The sequence below is a fragment of the Megalops cyprinoides genome, chromosome 11, assembly GCF_013368585.1.
Source record: "Megalops cyprinoides isolate fMegCyp1 chromosome 11, fMegCyp1.pri, whole genome shotgun sequence".
NCBI classification, from domain to species: domain Eukaryota; kingdom Metazoa; phylum Chordata; class Actinopteri; order Elopiformes; family Megalopidae; genus Megalops; species Megalops cyprinoides.
In genome coordinates, this window is record NC_050593.1 from 3,242,128 (window position 1) to 3,266,279 (window position 24,152).

Genomic DNA, 24,152 nt, shown 5'->3' on the forward strand with positions numbered 1-24,152 from the left:
CAACACTAGTATCACTTCATGAAGTGTTTGTCCTTTACTGCTAACTCATACCCCTTTCACTTGACCATGTGTGTAAATGAGCATGAAAATGGAAGCCATTAAAGAAAACTGCCAACCACCAGGGCATTGGCCTTCCCACCTGCAGCTCCTCCTCTGACTCCGCCCATTTGCCCACGAGGACCATCTGAGCCGCTCCCTCTGCTCCCCGGCACAGTGCCGGCGAGCGAAGGCCTCATCTGACAGCACCTCTCCCTGAGAAGGACAGAGACAATCACCAGTCTCCACATGTCCTGGGGACCCTCCTCTCAGACTGACTGACAGACTGGGAAAGCTGTGGCTTGGATTCCAGGTTTCGCAGACAAAAGGTGGGGAGTTTGCAGTGGCGGTGGGAGCATGAGATTGTTTAATTAACAAGGATGGCATTTATCGATTTAAATTACGTTAAATGCTCATGACACATCACAACTTTTGTGAGGTCTGTGTTCTAAACGTTATTGTTCATTGCACTCAACCCAATAAAAGTTTATTGTCAGTAATTAACTAAATTTAGCTCCATTTTGTCATTTGAATTTTGTAACACAAAAAAGGTATAATGTGAAATATTTAAGAGAAAGCTTTGGGATTACTTGCCACTTAATTATTCAAATTGCCATCCTTGTTACTTTAACAATCTCATGCTGTAGCTTTCGCAATAGCACACAAACTTCAGACAATCTGTGGTGTTTCGCGAGCATAACGATTTATTCTAATTACGTGATTGGTGATTATTCTGTGAATTATTTGTTTTATTGTTAATCAAGGAGGATAAAGGGGAACAGGTTGAAAGTAATGATGGATTTAAAGGTAATGTTCGGGCTTCCCCTGTTTCCAGCTCACCCCCCGCCACTGGGAGTTTGCAGAGGAAACGAGCAAACCAAACCCATGTTAGTGCCTTCCATTGAAAGTGAGTACATGTGGAGCTGCCAGATTGGTTTCTTTCATGTAGCATCTCCACAGAATTGTTAGCACCTATCTTAGACTGCCTTTGGATTGGCTGGTTCCTATTTAAATTTGGCCCAGGGGATGCTCCTCTCTGACTGACTGACAGCCTGAGAAGACTGCCACTTGGATTCTGAATGTCACAGATGTTGTGGCGAGCTGAGAAGCTGAGAGGGCAGCACACGGCTTTACTGCACAGGGGTCATACACGTGTGTTCCAGTATCATAATAGCGGCTTTGGATAGACTGACATTGTCTTTGGTTCTTGCAAATATGAGTTGCTCTTTTCTGTCCAGAGGGTATGCAACAGTCATCCTTTAGTTCAGTTGGCTTTTTCATTTTGAGTTACAAGCCACTGGACTGCTAGAGATCCTGTACAACCTACTGTAAATAGGTGCATTTTGGGCATTGTGCACTAAGCTCTGATAAAATGTAAATTGTACTGATAAATCCCCATTACTGTTGAAAATAGCACTGTCCTGTGCCACAATAATCGAGGCTTGACGCACTCCATTATTAGTATAAATAAACAGCTCCCAGATGAACGCATTTTTATGCCTGGAAAACGGATCTTTTCATTTGGGGATTTAGGGAACTCCCAGGGACTGAATATTCATGATGAGCGAAGAAATGCTTCTTTGCATATAAAGCAGCTGTGTTTGCATATGGTCCCACCTCCTCCCACCCCCTACTCCTTACGCCTTACCTCGTCCTTATTCCCTTCCTTCTCCTCTAGTGGCACAATGTTGATGATGCGCCAGCTGTCGAGTGGGGAAAAACAACGCAGAAAAGAGGCACTCAGTTCTCAGATTTCTTTACATCATCGAGGGAGGGAGGCTATTGGAACTATAAGGAGATCAATCAGATAGGATATCCTCAGCTGCCAGGCAGATCCACCTGGCTCCAACACAAGTGTATTATATACCGAGCATTCTCTTTTTGAAGCTATGGCTCTGTGGTAACACTGCAACAAGGTAAATGCAACATTGTGAAAATGCCAGACATAAAGACGTCTCTCATCTATGTTGCTAACCAGTCTCTCATCTTTATATAAAGGAAAATTCACAGTAAAAACCATCATTTGATTTGTCGAACATTCTGAATGAAAAGCTTTTACCCTCAATAAAAAGAGTGGTTGTAGCATATTACATATAAGTCTCATGTGTGGCGTAGATTCCCACACCGAATCACTCCTTCTTCATCCTGAATGTTTTCTGCTTTCCCTCTTCCACCTGCTGCGTGACAACGTCTGAAGTGCTCAGAAGAATCAATTAAACGGCTGGTTCAACCCATGGAAAGGATCCCAGTCAACTGCAGATCACATGACCTGCCCTATCAAATTTGTAAAGATGGTATGGAACAGGACCATCAAAAAGGGAGGAAGGCTTTTTCACTGTGACTTCACTTTAACTGAATTCCCCTGTCTTGAAATCTCAACGGGCAGTTGGATCACATGAGGACACACCTTGGGGTGAGGATGTCCTTGTAGCGCAGGGGCTCCACTTTGGTGCCAGCCGCCAAGGACATGGGGATGACGATGTTGTCGATGTCGTAGAAGCACTCACCACGGAGGCGCCGGCGGGCTGAGATCTGGAAGAGAGACCCGACAGTGAGCTTTACAGAGGCACGACCCCACCTCACCACCAGAAGTCACTGTTTCTCAAATGAAATACTCTCCACTTTTGTTGTAGAAGGAAATAAATCTCAAATCAGCATTGCAAACAGCAATGCAATATCCTCCAAACCATACACTTGATGCATATCAGTCTTTTCATTCTCAGCCAACAGATCTCACATATGCGCTCTTTGTGACCAGAGAAGCGAGCAGGTGGAAGACACAGGTGGGATACCTGTGCAGGTGGCTTCTGTGTCTCACTGTTCCGGGGGGTCATGAGATCTGGTGGGCTGTCCTCAGGGGTTGGGGGGAAGTGATATGTTGTTTCTGAGAGATGGGACCGGTAGATGTTCCCATCTGCAACCCAAGATTGCCATAGACATTATGCACCTCAACAAACATACACCCCAACTCACTGCACTGGAGAGTTACCACTGTTATATGGTATACATCTTTTCAAAGGATCTCTGTTGTAGTCACAAATGTCTTAGAAAGCATGTGTCACTTTCCATTTTCAATTATCAGCAAAAACAGGCAATTTTCAGAGGCTATGGCTGCTTTCATAGATACCCGTATTAGTGCCTTTTTGACAACACCTTTTTTAATTAGTGGTTAAGGTGTTGCCATTACCATGGGGGAGACACTCACTCACTCCGTCAGTTTCTTTGTTTTAAGCAATTACAATTTAAATCATATAGGACCTATTGTATTCCAGTGTTGGGGAGCACTGTGCACCTTTACCTTCCGCTGTCCCACTGCTGCACCTCCTCTTCCTGTGCGCCTGCCATGCTTGCCCAGAGCAGCGTTGAGCTGCGGGGGTCCACCGCACCGGGAACCCCTCCCCGCACTCCTTCCTGGGCCTCTTCCTGTGATACTCCTTGGCACGGCTACATTCTGAAAGAGTCCAACCCCACGGCGTTCTCTCACAGTACGGTTAACCATAAAGGAAACCACATACAGCTTGGCTCAGCTGTAAATTTTACAATAAGCCTCATCCCACACACCTCCCAGGTCCCTGCACAAAGGAGTGGCTGGTGTCTTTTCTGCTAGGGAGGGGTTTTTTCCCTTGGCGAATGGCGGAGATGGCAGTGTCAAGTTACAGGCCGCCCAGACGTGCTGTCTGCTTGGCCTAGATAAGCCCGGGAAACACCTGCATTCTTATTCTTCTACCATCTTCCCTGCACCCGCCCCATGCCAACATAAATCACCTTGAGCCCATAAAAACAGAGTGAACAATATCCTACCCTCACCACCTCTACCTCCACCTTCAGCGGGAGTCTGGGAGTGGACTATGAGTTGGAGTGACTTTGGTGGGGGAGAGCTGGGGGCTAGGACTCTGGAGAGTGTAGATTTGTCGTGTGTGTGTGTGTGTGTGTGTGTGCATGTCTGTATTTGTGTGTGTATCTGTGCCTGATTCTTCGGCTTCTGAGGGTTACAAGATCTGACAGGAAATCAACAGAATGGTACAGAGGAGATCTTGTGTGTCAGTGATACTCTGACCGCAGTCTCACCTTTTTCCTTCTTTCCGCCCTCAGGGTATGGGCATAGGCACTACAGGGGATCCTTAAACCTCTGTATATGATTAATATGCCGAAGCGACACCACTTTGGGATACAGCTACCATTGGGGAGCACTGCAGCCAAGTTTTAAGAAGTGACTTACTACAAACACCTGCTTGTGAGAAACAATCTGCAGTTCCACATCTTCTCTCTTAATAAATGGGACTACAGGAATACTACAGTGCATCTGACTATGGGATTGGGAATGGATCATGGAAGCTATTGCTGTAAACACACCCAGATGGCACATGTGGAAATGAGATGACAGTACATTTCATACTGGTACTTCACATATTTGTTAGCACAGAGAGTTTGTAGTGGAGTCAGAGAATCTTTAGATCCTTCAAGTGAAAACACACAGGTTTCACTCAGATTTACAACCATCTTAATTTGCTTTTTATTGTTTTGCGGGTGGTATCTATTTTTTAAAATGTTAGAGATGCTATTACATTTATTGGTTTTGATGAAGCAACCGTTAATTACCCTTATTATAGATTTAAGTCAAATGACCAGGCAGGATGCCTTTTCTAATCATTATATTGTTCTGCTATTCTTCTTAGAAAGCAAAATTAGAAAATGTATCAGATGTTTAGGCATGAGCACAGACGTTTCCCATTTCCATCCATTCTGAACTGATCGGATCTGCAGCAGTCCCACATGACACGGTACCACACTACAACACTAAGACAATGCCTGAAGCAGACCCTGCACTCACCGAATGCAACTGGGAAGCATGCCTCTTCATCCCGAAAGCTGCCACAGTGGGAGGAACTTGGCTCCTCGGCCTTGACCAGCGCTGTCTGCTGCACCCAGTCCTCCCTGAGCCAGGCACTCTGTAGCCAGAGGGGGAATGGTGTCTCTGCACAACAGACAGTGCCAGAACATGAGACATGGGGACACAGTGGATCCACACAGGTCATAGCCACCACCCTATACATTACAGGCATGGGTTCCTCAATGCCAAGAAAAGACTGATGCACTTCCTATCTGCTCTACTGCAAACCACTGTCCATAAAACACTGCATCATACACACCTGCACACCTGTATCAGTGACCAGCCAATCAGAACAAATACATAACCGGTTAATCACTATTTTTTATTCTTATATTTTTTCATCACTTTTTATTTTCCATTAAAATGCCTAGAGAGGAAGAGTTCTTCCAGTGCAGCCTTGCTCCCCCCAATACAGTAATGTCTCTTCTTTTCCTTTTCCATTAACTTACCTGTTCCACAAAACAAGGCTGACATTGTATTAGGTAGGCCTGCCTTTTCTCAGAGTCTCAAAATGTACACAGATATGGTTGAAGAAAGCTGAATGCCCACTGTAAATTGAAGATGGATTTCACAAGCTGAATCACACATTTGAACAAGATGGCTGGGCAAATTGGTCACCAAGTCCTAGACCAGGGCTAACCAAGGTTTATAAAATTTCAGCCCATCTCTCTCTCCCTCTCCAAAAAATGATAGCCTATGATAAGTGATTCTATTAATATGATCATAACAAAAGGCGTGAGTACGAAGCCAGCAGAAACAAACTTCAAGCTTCTGCTGTTTCCATCTGTTGCAAAATGCTGTTTGCATTAATAATGGGTCTGGGTCCATGAGAATCCAGCAGGAATGGTAATAAAGAGACAAATCATCTGTTCAACACCCAAGGAAGATTATCGCGGGTGCATACACACATACATGAGGAACACATACATATGGATTACACATATGGAATACATACATACATGGGACACACACGCCTGTGCGCACTCACACAATACATACACACAAAACACATACACACAAAGAACACAAACACAGAGTATAACCACAAGGGACACATGTATACCCCAAGCACCACCTGCTAGCTTCCCCCCTACATGTATTCCTGCACTCTAATTCAGACTCTACGTCTCTGTACAAACAACTGAAAGCACACCTCTGTTCTGTACTCAAAACTGCCTACAGCTGGTTTTCCATGCCCATACGTAATTCCTCACTGTCTGTTAGCCTTGGCCTAAAAAATAACACAGACCTGTTCTCAAAGTATGTGTGGGACACATTCTCTACTGTCACCCTTCTGTAAGCATCTGTGGATCACAAGAGATACAAAGGAGGGTTGCCAAGGTCGGCCTGTTTACAAGACCTGCAGGCTAAAACAAACAAAGGCGTTTCTGAGAGGCCTAGAGACACTACGGAGGTAGACTCCTTCTGCACAAATGCTTTTCACTGCAAGCTCATTGAGTAAAATCCTTTTCGGTCCGCAAGGCTTCTGCTTTGACAAGACCGGCGCCCCCGAATGCAGCAAGGAGCAGGAAAATGGGGGGGTTGCCATAGCTGCGTGTAAAACATGCCTAGCAGCCTGGAATAAGAGGAATAAGCTGCGGTTAGTGGTAGTAGTGGGAGGTAGGAGTAAAATGATGCTGTATTCATTACACGCATAGCCCCCAGTGCCCCCCACCCCTCACAAGTCTCAACTACCATCCATAAAAATGCACAGGAGCGAGGGACTGAACTCACAGCAAGGTGGTTGCAAGTTCAAATCCAAGTTATGCTGGACCCCATTCCTCCATTGGACACATTACAATTTTGTAATGGAGCAATAATAATAATGCAGTTGCCTATTCACTGATCTAATAACAGCTTAATAAACACCACATAGTACATGCTTTCAGGATGATGGTAATAAGCAATTTGTTGCTTTTCAGGAACGTTTCAGAATATATAGGTCAGATGGCTTTACCTTAATGAATTCTAGACTGAAAATCTGTAGTTTTTGGGAAAGGGAGTTCATTCCAAGCTGAGAGGCTGTAAGTCATTCTCTTTAAAGGGGTCAAGTGCTGGTATTAGGCTGGTGGGACTTACCTGAGGTGAGGGAAAGGACTGGATGTGGCCTCCTACTTCCCACCCCTTTGCACCTCCCCCTTACCAGAGGCTTGCTGGGGCATGAGGGGTGTGTGTTCACAGCTTGGGGGTTGCCGGGGCACCCGCTGGGAGAGAGCGAAAGGATGGGCTCCAGGCCCTGGAGGGAGAGAGCACACACAATCAAGAAGGCTTTTCCCACAGCAATCCCAGGCCATCACTGTAAGAGGATCCTCGTCATGCTGGCTGGAGGGAATCAGAACTGGGATTCATATTTAAAACAGCAGGATTGGTTTCACTGTTGTTTTGAATGCTTCCATTTAGACATAGTCTACACATAGTCTACCATTAGCTAGTATGTCAGGCATCTACTAGGCATAAATTATCTTGGTAATTTGCAAAAGGTGAAACACAAATACAGTACTGTGTAAAAGAAAGTAAAAAATGAATTTCTCCCATGCACTGGAACGCATTTGCATAAGCATGCATCTGCTACTGTTAGCAAAGTTTTGAGATGACCACGACAGTTAGGACAGCACATTGGAGCCTGTAATAGCATGTGTAAGAGTGAATTCCAGATAATGTGTTTCAATATCAGGAACATGCTCATGAGGGTGATATGATTATGGCATTCAGTAAACATGCAAGAACTGGCTCTTCTCACCATAAACACTGGTTCTACATGAGACTCTAATCTCCTGTGCTTGTAAAGACACGCCGCACATTATGAAAAAGATATCTCCCTGCAGACCTTAAAAAGAACATGGCGGATAAGGTATTTCAATCCTGTGAGTACTGCAGAGCGACAGGGACAGGGATTTTATTTTGAGAAACTCCGACATAAACACCACGAGGCTGCACAGACATGTCGACACAGGAGCGGTGTGGAGCACGGGAACGGTGGCAAGGAAAACGAATTTGAAAGCTGTGGTTTTGAGACCCAGTTATGACCTTGAGCGAGGCACTCAGCCCTTCAAAGACCCAGCTGTAAAAACAGGAATGACAACAACACAAAAAAATGACTCACTGTGAAGTAAAGCTGTAATATAAAACCATTTTAATGAGTCTAATTAAGCCTTTTTTTCTTCTCTTGCGTTCAGGCTTTTTGGAAAGCCCCTCCGATGCTTCAGCTGGGGAGGAGGCAGGAGTTCCCGCCGGGGCAACATGGAGGCTAAACAGGACGCGCACTTGGCCCTGTGTCGGCATGAACCACGCTGTACACGCTGTACACGCTGAACCATGCTGTTTTTTATGCCGCCTATTGTGGTCCCCTTCTCCAGCAGGACGTCCCAAGGCTTACGGGGATATATGAGGACTACGTCACCCTTCCTCTCCAAATGTGATGCCGGTGCTCGCAGCCGCGGAGCCTGTGCACACTCTGACAGCGCTCACACAGAGCACAGCATGGCGTCCCTGGCAGAAGTCGGCCGCCACGCCTTTCCCATTGAAGAGCACAGCGGTAACTGACAGCTTCACTCAAACTCATTACGACCCACCCACTACTGCATCCCATTTCTCCAGGCGTGCGTTCACCAGAATCATAATGTGCCAATTACGCCTTGTCACACGAGTGCCCCCTTCTCAATTATTCTGTCAAGAACACTGTGCAAATAACACACACAAGGAAGGTTCAGGCAAAAAAAAAGACAAAGGCTAAAATTGAACCACAACTTTGAGACCCCTGTAGGTACACAGATTGCAGGCCTTCGTGTCAGAACTGCGCTGTGAAAATAAAGCTCTGAATATTTTCCTGAATGAGTGAAGTCAAAAAGTGCTTCTGTCTTTTTTTGTTTATACACTATATGGACAAAAGTATTCGGATGCCTGACCATTACACCAAGAGGGACTGTAATGACATTGTATTCAAATACATATACTTTAATATGGAGTTGGTCCCCCTTTTGCAGCTATAACAGCTTCCACTCTTCTTGGAAGGCTTTCCACAAGATTTTGGAGTGTTTCTGTGGGAATTTGTGCCCATTCATTCTGTAGAGCATTCATGAGATCAGGCACTGATGTTGGACGAGAAGGCCTGGCTCGCAATCTCCATTCCAGTTCATCCCAAAGGTGCTCGATGGGGTTGAGGTCAGGGCTCTGTGCGGGCCAGTCAAGTTCTTCCACAGCGAACTCACCAAACCATGTCTTTATAGTCCTTGCTTTGTGCACTGGGGCACAGTCATGTTGGAATAGAAAAGGGCCTTCCCCAAACTGTTGCCACAAAGTTGGAAGCACAGCATTGTCGAAAATGTCTTGGTATGCTGAAGCATTAAGATTGCCCTTCACTGGAGATAAGGGGCCTAGCCCAAACCCTGAAAAACAGGTGTGGCCAAATACTTTTGTCCATATAGTGTATGCGCATGTTGGTCAAAGTGTGAAAAGCCTCTATAAATGTGGCGCCTTTAATCAGCCTTAAATTCACACAACACAGTCACAAACAACATCAATTCAACACTGCAGCATTCTAAATTATGGCTTTTTACAGTGGTTAGTCGTACAATAACTAAAAACATACCCAAAATATTGTAACTGACACAATGCACAGCAGTTTTTAAAACAGAATCTAATGACTTGTTTGTACCAAGACATGTCTTACAATGCAATCACCTGTTACAGAGTTGTCCTATATAATGCTTGATCCTTGTTAGTCAGCTGTAGACAAGGCAGCTATGCTAGTTCCAGTTCTAAAGTTTTATCTATTAATAATTATTACTGGCATAACTATTTTCTGGGATTTTACAATGAGGAATTCAGAGCAGGTAAAAGATTACCTGTTTAGCACAGGTCAGAGGACAGAGGAGTGCCTGAACAATGACATAAGCCCAAGGGTCATTGAGCACTGCCCCAAATTCCTCACCAGCAGCTCCTGGTACAGAGAGCACCAGGGGCATGAATACCCTAGCCCAACAAAGGAACAATGGTGGACACAACAAATGTGACATAATGTTATCTTAATGTTTATTATTTGTTGTTACTATTTTTATCTAAAAACAAATCTAAATCTAAAAACACACTTTCATTTATTCCCTTATTCTGGGTGACTCACATAACTCACATTTTACAAAGTTTTCATGTATGTAACTGGATGTTTTACTGGCACAATTCAGGTTATGTACCATATGTACTCAAGGGCACAAGAGCAGTGCCCTACCTTGGATTCAAGCTGACAGCACACTGGCAACACATCCAGTACCCTAACCACTTCATGAGAGGAATGTTACAGAAATTGGCACATTGTAGACTGTGATTGTCATCCTGGGATGGATTGGCATACTGCTCAGAGCGGGTCTGTTTCCAGGTTTGTTTGCCTCAAGATACACAAGGATATGAGGCTAAGACCTACTTTCTGCCAGGTAGGCTGGGGAGCTGCAAGACCATCCCCCATCTTGGATATGCAACCATACCATCAGTCAAACTCTGATCCAATGTTGTGGCTTTCTGGGGCATAACACACAACTCGTGTAAAAGTTGACTATCTTTACAAGGGAGGTAATCTTGCAATGGGCTTTCTTTTGTATGTATTATAATAAGGCTCATAATGTCTATTACATTCAAACAGCTTTTTTCCATTAACATGACATTTCATGCCTGACAGCCATATAAGTGTGTTTTGACAGCTGGATCCGGAAATATTTTATGGCTGCTGCCTTGCTTCGACAGATATGCATAGTACTTATAGTGCAGTACCCTAAAGGCTCAGCAACAGAGAGGGAAGGAGATCAAGGTTTCTGGCACGTGCCTCCTACCTGTCTTCCCAGGCAACTGGGCGGGTCTAAGGTGAAGAGGCGGGGCTTGTGATAGGTCATCAGGGGGCGGGTGCGGGCGGAGATGCAGGTGCTGTCCAGCTGGGGGAGCCTCGGCCGCCTGTGGCACACCCTCCGCCTCTTCAGCCCCACCTGGCTGGGAATTGGGGAGACGCCCTGGAAGCAGAGATCACTGTGGAGGAAAACCAGAGTGGCTTATTGCCTTTCACTCGAGTTTACCTCGAAGTGCAACAGTGGTGTCTCATGTGTACATCTGAACACGTAACCTACTCTTTAGTAGCTGTGCCTAAACTCTAAACTCCAAAATGCTGTCAACTGTAAATGCTTTTCTGCAGGGTACTTGGAGTGAACCATTTTTATGTCACTGAAAAACTTTTAGGTGTTAAATGCAATACTTATTATACGAGCGAGTAATCTTGGTTGGGGCTCCTAAACTCCAGTCCTAGAGGGCAGAACACCAAGAAAGTCAATTAATTCCAACAAGACAATGATTAGTTGAGTCAGGTAGTTAAGAGCCGAAGTGTAGCAACAGAGCATTAGGCTGTAAACCCTGCGGCTCTGCCATGGCCATGTTTGAGTATCCTACATCAAAGACAAATACCGTTCACAAGGGTAAGGAGTTGTTCTAACAGAATGAGACCTTGTAACCTTTTAACCATGGGCTGACAGCCCACAGACAATTGTACATTGCCAATGTCCCCAGCACAATCTTGAAAACAATGCATCTTGGCAACTGCACTTTAATGCATTACAAACTATGTACAAAAATTTATTTTAAATAAATTTCAAATAGTACATAGTAACTTGTGTACTGCCATGACAGTCACTGCAATTGATGGTGGCAGCTCTTACGATGTAAGAGCCCTTTAAGATGTATGCCCACAGGAGCTCAGCAAATTGTTTTGCCCTAAGGAAAGCTGTTGAAGAAATGTCTGTACGTATTTGCTTGCCTTTTGAACGTCTGAGATAGTTCTGGCCACCAAAATGAGCCTACAGTGGGTTCTAAATAAGCAATGTGATATTCTACCAGAACATCAACAACACTACAGCATGATGGGAAATGAGCAGCTTGGGAGACTGCACTGGGCAAAGCAGGGGCAGTCCCCAATTGCTTCAGATGTGGAACAAGGGTGAGAGACATTCAAGGGTCCTTAAGACAGGGGGGTCTACAATGGGCCCGGGGGACGCTGAGAGGCTCCATGCCCTTCTGCCAAAAACAGCAGGCACCACACAGACGTCATACTGAGAAACTGTTACCGCAGCAACCTCGGGGGGGTCGAGAGTGCAAACTGAGAGGCTGAGACGCGTGCGCCCCAACGTGCATTGAACCATGTTGGAAACAAATGGCATTAATTCGGGATGAGGCAGATTATTCGATTATCCTAACACTCAAAACTGAGATCAGAAATGGAATACTCAGATCAGAATTCAGACACTTATTAACTAACAAAAAAATTAAATCAAGTTTTGTTTTTCTCTGAGAATCCCACATGAAATAATTCATTGATATCATTCATTTGTTCCCGGCAAAATATAAGCAAATGTAAATCTTTTTGCTGAGTCATTATTTATAAAAAGAAGAAGAGTTTTCTTACACTGCTTGACGAAAAATTACGAGTGCTATTATTTGAATCTTCCATCTTAGCCATAGAATACTTGAGTAATAATGACATTAACAGAAGAAACCCCATAAAATTAGTAATGCTGCAAGCCAGCTGTCCATGCAGAGCCTTGTCTCTTCCAGCTACTGAAACTCTTTTCCCACTCTCCTGGTTACAGGATTTGTTCTGATAGGTCTTCTCTCCAGTCATGCTGACCTTTGTTTAAATGAGATTTCCACAGATTGGCACAACAAGACTTGCTGCTCCCACATGGAAATGAAATTTGCCTCCGCACTTACTCCCCCAGCTCCCCAGCGGGCGTCGCTCTCCACAACCCTCTGACATCTATGGCCAGAGTCAGGGTGAAAATGGTTTGTTTCAAAACAGAATTTCCAAAGACACCACACAAATATCTGCAAAGTAATACTGATATTTCACCTCTTTGCGTATACAGTCACACCGGTGTGCTTAGCCCTTTCACACTTACACTCAAATCGGTGTGATTAGAACACTAGATTGGAAAAATTCTAGATAACATTAGCTTTGAGGAAACATTGATTTAACGTACCAAAGTATAGCAGATCAGATCAGATCAGAATCTTAATAATGCTAATGAAAACATAATGAACCATGTAACGTAACACACGCACTAGCATAGCATAGCATAAAATAAGTCACATACGAAAGGGTTAATAAACAGTATACAGTAACACTAGGGGTTAATACTGTTTCTGTCTGTGGTACATCTGTTAGATGAACAACTGGAATTTCATCCAGACCATTTTCCGTCACTGCTTCATATGAACAGGATTTTTTTGTTGTTTACAAAGAATGTGTAGTATCTCCTTATCATGATCCACAACCAACACAGGCAGGTTCTGCAGTAGTAACAGCAAAAGACCATAGGCTTGTACAGCAATAGTTACATGGTTACATCTGGATAACCAAGAGACACATCACATTTGTCAGGTAGCTTTTTTATTTTAAGACCTTTAAACCAGACATTCCAGAAGACAATCCACCAGACATGAAAGGGTAACAAACTGAGAAAGAATCCAAATTGTTTTTTATGTCCTGAATGAGTCACCTACAGTCACTGGCAACTTTACATGACGTAACACAGTCCACAGCACTGCAGAATAAGGCGGGGGGGACAAAATATCAATACGGGAATATATCGTATACTTCCTCTTGCGATACGTTATCGATACACTGGCGCCAAATATCAATATTTTTATTAAACATGCAGACGTTCTAAATAGATTCCCCCGCCAATTTGACTTACCAGAGTCACTACTTCATGACTGCTCGTGGTGGCGCTTATCAAATGAATGAGGGTAAACTTGCGGTGAAGAAATGCGCACAACTTCTCTTTCTCAGTCCTCCCTGGAAATGAGACCTGTCCAACTCAATTTCAGTAAGTAACGCTGACTAAACAGTTTGGATGGCAGAGACTATTGTTTTATATAAGTAGCTAGCTTCAGTTGAGTAGTTAGCCAACTTAGCTAGGTAGCTCCTACTTACAAAATTGTCTAAATTGAAAGGTCCTTAACAATTATATTGCTAGTAATCTGTGTGATTAGGCATTTAAACAAAAGCTTATCTACCTAACATTATCCAAAAAACAGAAAGTGGTTAAGTCATCACAGTCTCAGCTCAAATTCGTCGTTGGTTCCCGTTAGCAATTGCTTAACTAACGTTATCTAGTCTTTTCCCTCACCACCCTGAACGTAGCTCCAGACCTACACCCCGGTGGTACTAGCTAGCTAACGGCTAGTTTGCGAATTTACACCGGTACGTTGCATAATCCTTAAACTAGCAGATGTTCATTTTAATAATTTGCTTTATGGTTAATTTGATGACCTACTTAGTTATGTTATTATCGGACAACTGACCACCATAACGATGGAACAACTGTAGGATCAACTAGCTAGCCAGCTAGTTGTCTAGCTATAATGTCATGGGTTGATGAAAACAGGGCATCGACTTAACTGATATAAGTTAGCTAACGTTTCTTAGCCGGCAAAGTAGTAACATTATGCAATTTAAAGAGGAAAAATATATCTTCACTTACGTCAAGTTGGCCAACCGGTCCCTCATCACACTTCTTTTTTTCTACCAAAGTTGGTTCAAAAAAAAAACATAAGCTAGCATGCTAGCTAACGTTAACTCCCTCTTACGATGTAATCCAATGTCTTGGTACTATTTCCTTGAATGAAGCTGAAAATGTATCCACACACATTGGTTGTTGTATACGGTGATTGTCATGTTGAATTTTGCTGTTAACTTTTCAATATATAAGGATGAGCAGCAATGCTTAGGGCTTTACATGGTTTGTGTCTTCCATTACGGTTAGCCAACTCCTCAAAACTAATTTGAACTGTGGCGTGGCCTCAGAAATGCCTCCTGATTGTCCAAACACACCATCACCATATCAGTGGAGACCGGAGAAAGGGTGTATTCAGTAAAAACAGTTTCGTACTGATGGTGTGGGGTTGTGTAGCGCTGTAATATGGGAACTAGATTTGAACTATGTAACCATTACAAGCCAATCCAGGTAATTTATAACACATAGGAGCTTGTCATCAACATGTCCCTACAAGAAATAACGGAGCCAGCTGATAATGGGAAATACATGATCTTGCTTGTCACCTTGCCTAACCACTGTATTTCAATACACATGGAGGTCATACAGAAAACATCTAATGTAGGCCTAAAATATAGAATGAACTCATGACTTGAATTGAATGACTAAATACATAATTCCTGCTTTTTGCCTTTTTAGGGGTATTTTTTCTTCTTCAGTTACACAGATATCGTTATGTATCATAGATGATTGTCTTGCAATGTATCAACTATCGCAGAATCGCAGTATCGTGATACCATCGTTACCATGGTCATCGTATCGTGAGTTGCTCATGGATTCCCACCCCTACTGCAGAAATACATGTCCAAAACCCTTTTCCATTAAGGAAGGATCTCATTATAGAGGAGGAGAACAGCCTGATCTCTAAGTGAGGCAGTGAGCATGGTTTCGAAACACCTTTTGCACCCAGCAGCAAAAGCCATGTCCTCTGTTAACAGCTGCGGGGTCCGTTCTTCCTACCTGCTGAGGCTCCTCTTGCTCCGCCCCCTCCACTTGCAGGATGGTTTGGAGACAGGTGACGAGGAGGGAGAGAAGCTGAAGGGGGGCATCAGGCTGTTGACAATCTGTGTCAGCTGGGCACTCTGTGGGTGTAAATTGGCACCTTTCATTGGCTAAGAGCCACTCGGATTGCGGCAGCCACCCACAAAAAACATCTGGAAATATGCAGTGATCTGCAAAGTTTTTCTAAATGACAATTAAATCATTTTCACAAATGCACAGCTGTCTCAGTCTGTCTATCTAGTTCTCTGTGCACCTGTCTATCCATCTACCTCTCCATCAATCTTGATATACAGTGCATTCAGAAAGTATTCAGACCTCTTTATTTTTTCACATTTTGTTATGTTGCAGCTTTATGCTAAAATCATTTCAATTCATTTTTTCCTCATCAGTCTACACTCAATACCCCATAATGACAAAGTGAAAACAGGATTTTTTTGAAATTTTTGCAAATTTATTAAAAATAAAAAAGTGAAATATCACATTGACATAAGTATTCAGACACTTGAAATCTACCTCTGGTAAATTCCACTGACTGGATTTAGAAAGACACACACCTGTCTATATAAGGTCTCTCAGCTGACAATGGATATCACAGTAAAAACCAAGCCACGAGGTTGAAGAAACTGCCTGCAGAGCTCAGAGACGGGATTGTGTTGGGGCACAGATCTGGGGAAGGCTACAAAAAAATTCTGCTACAATTAAGGTTCCCAAGTGCAGAGTGGCCTCCATAATTCTTAAATGGAAGAAGTTTGGAACAACTAGGACTCTTCCTAGAGCTGGCACCACGGCAAAACTAAGCAATCGGGGGAGAAGGGCCTTGGTAAGAGAGGTTACTGAGAACCCGATGGTCACTCTGGCTGAGCTCCAGAGATCCTGTGTGGAGATGGGAGAAACTTCCAGAAGGACAACCATCACTGCAACTGTCAGGATCGGAGATCGGGACACAAACGCGGACCACCGGGTAAACGGAACCAAGCGTTTAATCTCAATCAGCAGGCAGTTCGTAGTACAGGGACAGGCAGGGTTCAAAAGCACGGGGAAGCAGTCCGGGGGCAGATCCAGGATCGGAAGTCGGGGCGGGCAGAGTCAGGAACCAGGCAGGCGAATGGCGGCAAACGGATCCAAGTCGGCAGGCAGAAACGAAGTTGGGGAATCAGGCAGGAAACGGCAACAGCAACAGCAAACGACTCAAGGGAACTAAAGCGGGGACGAGACAGGAAGAACTCACTGAAACGAACTAGCAACGAGACAGAGACACGCAGGGAAGATATAGGGCAGGGGTAACGAGGCAATGGGATGCAGGTGAGCAGGCAGGCAGGTGCCGGTAATGAGGGGATCAGGTGGGCGTAGACCAGGCAGGGAGCGGGGCGGGGCTGGAACACAGGGGAAACAAAAACACAGGTATGGGGAAAAAACAAAAACACCGCGGCTTAAGGGGGCGGAGCCCTGACAGCAAAACTCTAGCGATCTGGGTTTTATGGCAGAGTGGCCAGACAGAAGCCTCTCTTCAGTAAAAGACACATAAAAGCCTGCTTGGAGTTTGCAAAAAAGCACCTACAGGATTCTCAGACTGTGTGAAAGAGGATTTCTCCGGTCTGATGAAACCAAGACTGAACTGCTTGGCCTCAATTCTAAGTGTCGTGTCTAGAGGAAATCAGGCACCGCTCATCACCAGTGCAATACCATCCCAACGGTGAAGCATGGTGGTGGCAGCATCATGCTATGGGGGTGTTTTTCAGCGGCAGGGACTGGGACACTGGCCAGGGTTGAGGGAAAGCTGAACGAAGCAAGTACAGAGATATCCTTAATGAAAACCTGCTCCAGAGCGGTCAGGACCTCAGACTGGACCGAAGGCGGACCTTCCAACAGGACAATGACCCTAAGCACACAGCCGAGACAACACAGGAGTGGCTTAGGGACAACTCTGTGAATGTCCTTGAGTGGCCCAACCGGACCCAGACTTGAACCCAACTGAACATCTCTGGAGAGACCTGAAAATGGCTGTCCACCGACAGTCCCCATCCAACCTGAGAGAGATTGAGAGGATCTGCAGAGAAGAATGGCAGAAAATCCCCAAATCCAGGTGTGTAAAGCTTGTCGCATCATATCCAAGAAGACTCGAGGCTGTGCTTCAACTATGTAATGAGTTAAGGGTCTGAATACTTATGTTAATGTGATATTTCCATTTTTTATTTTTAATAAATTTGAAAAAAATATCTAAAATCCTGTTTTCACTTTGTCATTATGGGGTATTGAATGTAGATTGATGAGGGAAAAAATTGAACAATTTTAGCATAAGGCTGCAACATAACAAAATGTGAAAAGTGAAGGGGTCTGAATACTTCCTGAATGCACTGTATCTATGGTTCTATACATACCAATATCTATGTATAATATATCCCTCCATCAATGTACCAATCTATTCAACAAACAATCCATTAACCCATCAATCTTTGACTCCTTGATTGTGCCAGACAGGTGACTTTGAACAAAAAATGACTAATCTCTGGGGTGAAGTAGGCTTTGTGCTCATCGAACACATTGTACAAATTTTCCAACAAACACTAGACCCTGTGGAGCTGCAATTACATTCCTGTCCAATTACTGTGCCAGAGAGGAAGAGGGGATCGGCAAACCACGGTGCTCTTAAAGTGGCTGCCACTCACGCCAGCAAGTGACCCCTCAGGTGGGTCTTACATAGGATGCTGCATAATTACCTACAGAAACGTTACAGTGGAACATAGTTTGGCTAACCTGCCACTGCACCATTTGGGCTAATTGCTGCAGTGACTTACTGATTGGGAACAGCTGAATGGCTTCAATAGATCACTAAGTGAGGAGGGATTTAGCTAATCTTGTCAAGCGCCCAAGGAAAAAAAAGACTGGATTTGACCAGTTAAAGCAAAGGTAAAACCTATGCACTGGACTGGTGGCCAGATCACAGAGTAAGACTCCTTGTTCAAAATCAAATGTTACATCTTAACATTGGATAGAAGATGCTATGATTTTGAAATGTCAGTTAGCTATTCTCTGTGTGACCAGTCAGGGAGCCAGTGCCACATGCCATTATTACAGTACAACCAGAGACTATTAATCACTAATCAGAATGCATTTTGGCTCCGAACAATTGGCTGGCCAACTAGAAACACAAAACAGTCTCATTGCTGCTGAATATTCATGAGCACCTGCCTTCACCCGAATGCTTCAAGGACAGAGCGTTCAATGCAAAGGCACACGATATCAGATATCTTCTCTGTATTACACATATTGCACAGAGCACTTGACCAACCGTGCAGATGCACATCCTTGCCGCACATCCTTCCCAGCTCACCTGTCTCTCGATGTTCCTCAGGAGCCGTGTGGGGCTGCTGGGCTCCATCTCAGGGTCAGAGGCGGGGTCAGGGGCGTAGTTACTTTCCCCGGCACAGGACTGCCCTGCAATATCCGTCAGCAGCATCCGCCTGTCCGCTGGGGCCTGTGGCTCAGCCAGGACCACACCCCCCTGGCCCACCAGAGAAAGGAAGACACATTAGTTTGCCACACCCACTTCACCAGGCTCCAATGGCTGAGGACGTTTACACTTGAAATGAGAGCCACTTCAGAAGGCTGACCAAGACGCCCTCCTTGTTTAATCACCTCCGCAGCCAGGCAGCGAACCACCCGCCAGTAAAGCCTAATCCAGCCCTCAGCAGATGTGTTTGACTGTGTCATAACCAGCATCACTCTCTCTAAATGACAAACCTAAGTCAACAGAAAACAGGTCGGGAACAGAAAGTAACAAAGCAGCAATCTACATTACTCAAAGATGATATCGTCTTTATCATATTTGGATGGGCTGTGAGCAGACATGGAGCAAGAGATGAGCCATTTATATGACACAAACATTGGTGACATGAAAGAAGGCAGTAGAATGAATCCTGATTTTTTTCGAGGGGGGGAAGTTCTGCTATGCTGTCATGGAAATAATGCATGTTTGGTTCATTTTCATCAGCACAGAGAGGAAAATAAACATGTAATGGTCTGGCTCTTCCTGGAAGAAGGGGTGACAGAGCTCTGATTGGTCGAGGGTATGATGTGGGTGGGGGGCAGTGATGAGACTTTGTGCAGGAGGGATGTAGAGCTCTGATTGGGCAGGGGCATGGTGTGGTTGGTGGGTGAGGATGGGACTGTGTGAAGGAATGGTGACAGAGCTCTGATTGGTTAGAGGTGTGGTGTGGTTGATGTTGAGGCTGTGCCGTGTGCAGGTGGTGCTCCAGCTGGGTGGTCGGGGCCTTACTTTTGTGGAGATGATCTGCTGATGAAGCTCATTAAGATGTTGGATCTTGAGCTCCAGTTCTGACACTCGAACTTTCAGCCAGGTCCAGCGGCTGCCGATCTCTGCACGCTCTGCCTGCCACCTCCACTCACACCCCTGGCACCTGGTCCAGAAAAAAAGGAGGTAGAGAGAGCGAAGGAGAGAAAGAAAGAAAACGTGGGAGAAAAATCATGGGGATGAAATGAATGAAACATTGCTGGTGTTTGGAGACAGTTCTGTGGAGCGGCACGGCGTTTGATCCAGAGTCAAGTGATGTGTATTAGAATACAAAGGGATGCCGCTACATCCGACTGGAGCTATAAGGTGCCTCTTGATGATAACAATCTGGGGAACACAGGGGTCCGCATGACCATATTTGGACCTCACTTCCGAAGTTTGAACCCTACAGAGCCAATTAGGTAACGAGATTCAGGAGAGACCCAATTAGAGAGGGAGCTGTTTAGCAATGCACAGCTCCACAGAACCAATCAAAAACAGCACCCCCTTTGGTCATTGTAAGTCATATGTAAATGTACCTACTTTAACTGTATAAAAACAGAACTACATCCTATACCTGTTGAACTTCTGCTCCATGCTGTTGTTCCCACGACTGGCTGTGCAAATAAACCTTCCTGATTTTGCTACGAACATCGGATCTGCTTCTTCATCGGAATAAAACTCGTTTTGCTATTTGGGACTATCTTGCTATTTGAAACCTCAATTACTATGTTCCCACATAACCCCAATACAATTACCTACTAGGGGAGGAGGGTATAGCAGCTTAGCATTAGCATGTGATAACCAGCATGTGCCTAACAGTGTGCTTGGATTGGAGGGGGCAGCAGCGGCGAGCCGTACAGAGATAATACGAGGAATATTTTATGGCAATTACCATGGTGATTGTTAATGTTCCGCAACAAGCGAGCTCACGCTGATGGAGACCTCCTCCTTGGCAGTCAATCAGGTCCGGCCGTGGCTGAAAGCAGCAATTACGCTCCCTGAGCCCCCCACAACCTGCCCGCCCCGCTGACCCAAACAAACCCCTCCCTCAGCTCCTTCAATCACAACACTATTCTCCCTTGTCGCAGAGTACTGCAAACACCCATCCAATTTTGGCAAGGCTGAGAAAGAGGCTGCACAAGTCCTGCAAGGACAGAGGGGCAGCTGGCCCCGTGCTCTCATGCAAACTGGACCCATGTCAAAATAAGAGCCTTACAGCCATATTTCAACCCGCGCTCAAAACACACAAGCAGAACTCAAAAAGAACTCAGTCACAGCACCCATTTTTAACCCTTTCGCGCATACAGTCGCACCGGTGTGATTAGCCATTTAGCGCATACTAAAACCAATTAGAAAACTAGATTGGAAAAATTCTAGATAATTTTAGCTTTGAGGAAACATTAAATATATAGCAAATTGAAAACTATGAGAAGCATAAAAATACTAATGAAAACATTACCAACCATGTAACATAACAGCGCGCTACATAGCATAAAAAATAACTTACGTGCGAAAGGGTTAAGGGTGAATTGTGGCTGAAGGTGAGATCTAAATTTCAAGAAGGAACAAACAGAAGTAAGGTGAATTCTCTTTATGAGATGGATGCGACTGCGCAGTGGCACATCAAAGGAAACCGATTGGCCTCCATGGCAGCCACTGCCATGTTACTTAAGTTACATCCAGACACACACTAAGAGCCTTATCCAAGGGTGACTGGAGTCATCAGTGGCATTACTTTAAAACTGGGTCTCCACTGGTGCAGACACCCATTAAAAGCTCAGGGTCGCACGGTTCTGTGATAGGACGCAAGCTGAGAGCAGAGCCACCCCATCGTTTCATCCACATCACAGGCTCCGCCCCTCCAGCATGGCAAATCACACATCACTGCGTTTTCTCCCTCCGTTGCTGGCCAAACCCGTGAGCATGACTGTCCAAAGATTTTGCTGCAGGGGAAACAGCTGGCGTAAAAGCCAGGTGCATTACCGATGACAAAAAAGAAAACTACTTTTACTAGGTTTCTCCACTCCAGTGTCTGGCATGTCGAAGCTAACAGTTAGACAGAAAGAGTCTGTAGGCAAATGCCTGCCATCACAACGTCCATATGAGGCCTCCACAAACTAAGATTTTGGTTGCTTCATCGCGACCCTCAGGAGAGTTCTACAGTGCTAAATCTAATGTTTTCCAGTTCAATCTCCAGATCGAACGTGGGCTGCAGGATCCTAGGCCCACTTTATTGCGACTGCTTGTATGGACTGCTTTCAGTTGCCTCGAGGGCAGAGTTTACTGGAATGCTGTAAACCTGTTGACTTGAGTTTTTGTTTTAACTTTCAAATAATGAGGATGGAAAGCACAATAAAAAAACCATAAAAAACGTGTGCGCTTTATGATTCCACATTAGAATGCATCTGACGGAAAGAAACAGCGGTTAATGACAGGGCAGGGCACTAGCCTAAATCAAAAGGCAAAAAGTCACAGTCTTTCCAATAGATTTCACCATGTAATGTACCATTAAGAAAGAAAACAATCTCCATCAATTCTTCTGCCCACTTAAACACGATTAATTCACAGCTAATTAATTCACACTAATCACCATGGGAAGTCTTCGACTTGGTGATTGCCAAGGCAGTGAAATCAGAGGAATGCTTCTCTAATGCCTTTCCCTCATTTTCTAACATGGTGTTCCAAGTCCTGTCGAAGGCACAGTGTCTTTGTTCAGGCCACAGGTACTGCACAATAATGAAGGTAATCTAAGTGCATGTGTGACCTTTATACTGTACTTTGACCTTTTCAACTAGCTTGGCCATGCTGAAAGCCTATGGCATGTAACCAGATTAATTATTTCCACTCAAGATTCAGAAACGATGATTCATTCTCACTGCCACTGTGTTCCATTTTAATGCAAAACAACAATTTGAGTTATTTATTTTACTAGACTAGCGTATGACATCATCCTGAATTTTTTTGAGGTTGAGGAAATATTGAGGCAGGGACACTCTTGGCCCAGGTAACTGGACCACAAAGAAATGATTTGTAAACTTTGGCAGCGTTTCCATGGCGCTGAAAATCCCACTATCCTCTGCCAGTGACCTTCTGCTAGCAGTTTCACGCGCCAGTTACCATGGTATTGCATGACAACCTTGGGAATGCCAGGAGCTGCCCACTTCAAACAGCACTAGGAAAGGTTATCCGAGCTGGCTGGAGGGAATGCTCAAAATGTCCAGGAAGAGACCCAACAGTATACTAAAGCTTCTCAAATCAAGGAAGGCATAAGAGCCCTCTACAGTAACCAGTAAAATAACTGAAAAACAATTTTACCGAATGTGGTTCTGATAAGCCTCCTAACAGATAAAAAGTGGATACTTTTTACACATGAACTTCACTGTTTTTACATACAATAAAAAACGGTATCTCACAAATCTATTATAACTAATGAAATTGACACCGACAAGAGCATTGATATAAAGCTCAAAATAGATCTCTGAGGTACACCCAAAAAAGCAAACAAAAAAAAAAACCAAACAAAAAGGGATAACAAATCAGAAACCTCCTTCAAGCTGGTAGACCTGAATTTGACTGTCTCAGAGCCCAGTGAGTCTGCACATGTCCTGTGCAGATAAGCTGCTCCTCTGCCGTGCATTGCTGACAAAAAGGCCCCACCACTGACGTTCCATGCAGCCCTGTCACTGACAGACAGACAATGCCCACCACCATTTCCAGGCCAGTGCTGATTAGAAAGAAAATGCCAGGAATATTTATGGTGTAGCCAGGCCATTCAGCACACCCACGCATGCCAGGAAGTGCAGACAGATAGCCCTGTCTGCAATGGGGGCCCTCCTAGCCACTACATAAACAAACAGCTCCCAGCTCCCAGCTCCAGTAAACGGGCACCACTCCAAGTGGCACACTCAGAGCACAGGGATTTGTGAAGCATGTGTCTGAACCCCTCTCCAAACAGCACCCACCTTCCCTCTGGTGCTCATTTGCGTGGGAGGAGCACAAGAGAAATCCACAGTCACTCTTCTGGACCCCTTGTTTCCACATTGGTAGTTGCAGCCCTCGCCAGCCGAAAAAATGCACATCCACCAACATTGTTTGGAAATTTTCTTTCTCGCATGGCTATCGGACCTGTGCTTCAGGGGTTTGTTTATCTTCTCTACTATAGCAAGAGCAGATTTGTTAAATTATGAATATGTGTAACATGGAAAACATATTGAAAAAGATAATGCTGCAGCCAAGGGGTGCAGTGGGGTCAGATACAGTTGCCTGACACCAAGATCTAGCAAGGACTTTCATCTGATCTCCTCTCAGCCCATTAATTGACATGGAAAAAATGACTCCTCTCTGG

The 24,152-nt window shown here is 44.6% G+C and overlaps 1 protein-coding gene across 2 annotated transcripts in view; it reads right to left on the minus strand.

The window, feature by feature from the left end:
- Positions 1–24,152, minus strand: part of kansl1l (KAT8 regulatory NSL complex subunit 1-like) — a 38,334-nt gene that overhangs the window by 9,086 nt on the left and 5,096 nt on the right. For both annotated transcript variants that reach the window (XM_036539939.1, XM_036539941.1), the window contains exons 3-13: positions 19,790–19,931; positions 18,845–19,015; positions 15,472–15,593; positions 10,747–10,936; positions 7,007–7,163; positions 4,868–5,011; positions 3,335–3,487; positions 2,829–2,950; positions 2,444–2,568; positions 1,685–1,739; positions 140–252 (exon numbers count right to left, since the gene is read on the minus strand). In XM_036539939.1, the coding sequence (XP_036395832.1) occupies positions 140–252; positions 1,685–1,739; positions 2,444–2,568; positions 2,829–2,950; positions 3,335–3,487; positions 4,868–5,011; positions 7,007–7,163; positions 10,747–10,936; positions 15,472–15,593; positions 18,845–19,015; positions 19,790–19,931 (1,494 nt within the window). The remainder of the gene's footprint in view (positions 1–139; positions 253–1,684; positions 1,740–2,443; positions 2,569–2,828; positions 2,951–3,334; positions 3,488–4,867; positions 5,012–7,006; positions 7,164–10,746; positions 10,937–15,471; positions 15,594–18,844; positions 19,016–19,789; positions 19,932–24,152) is intronic.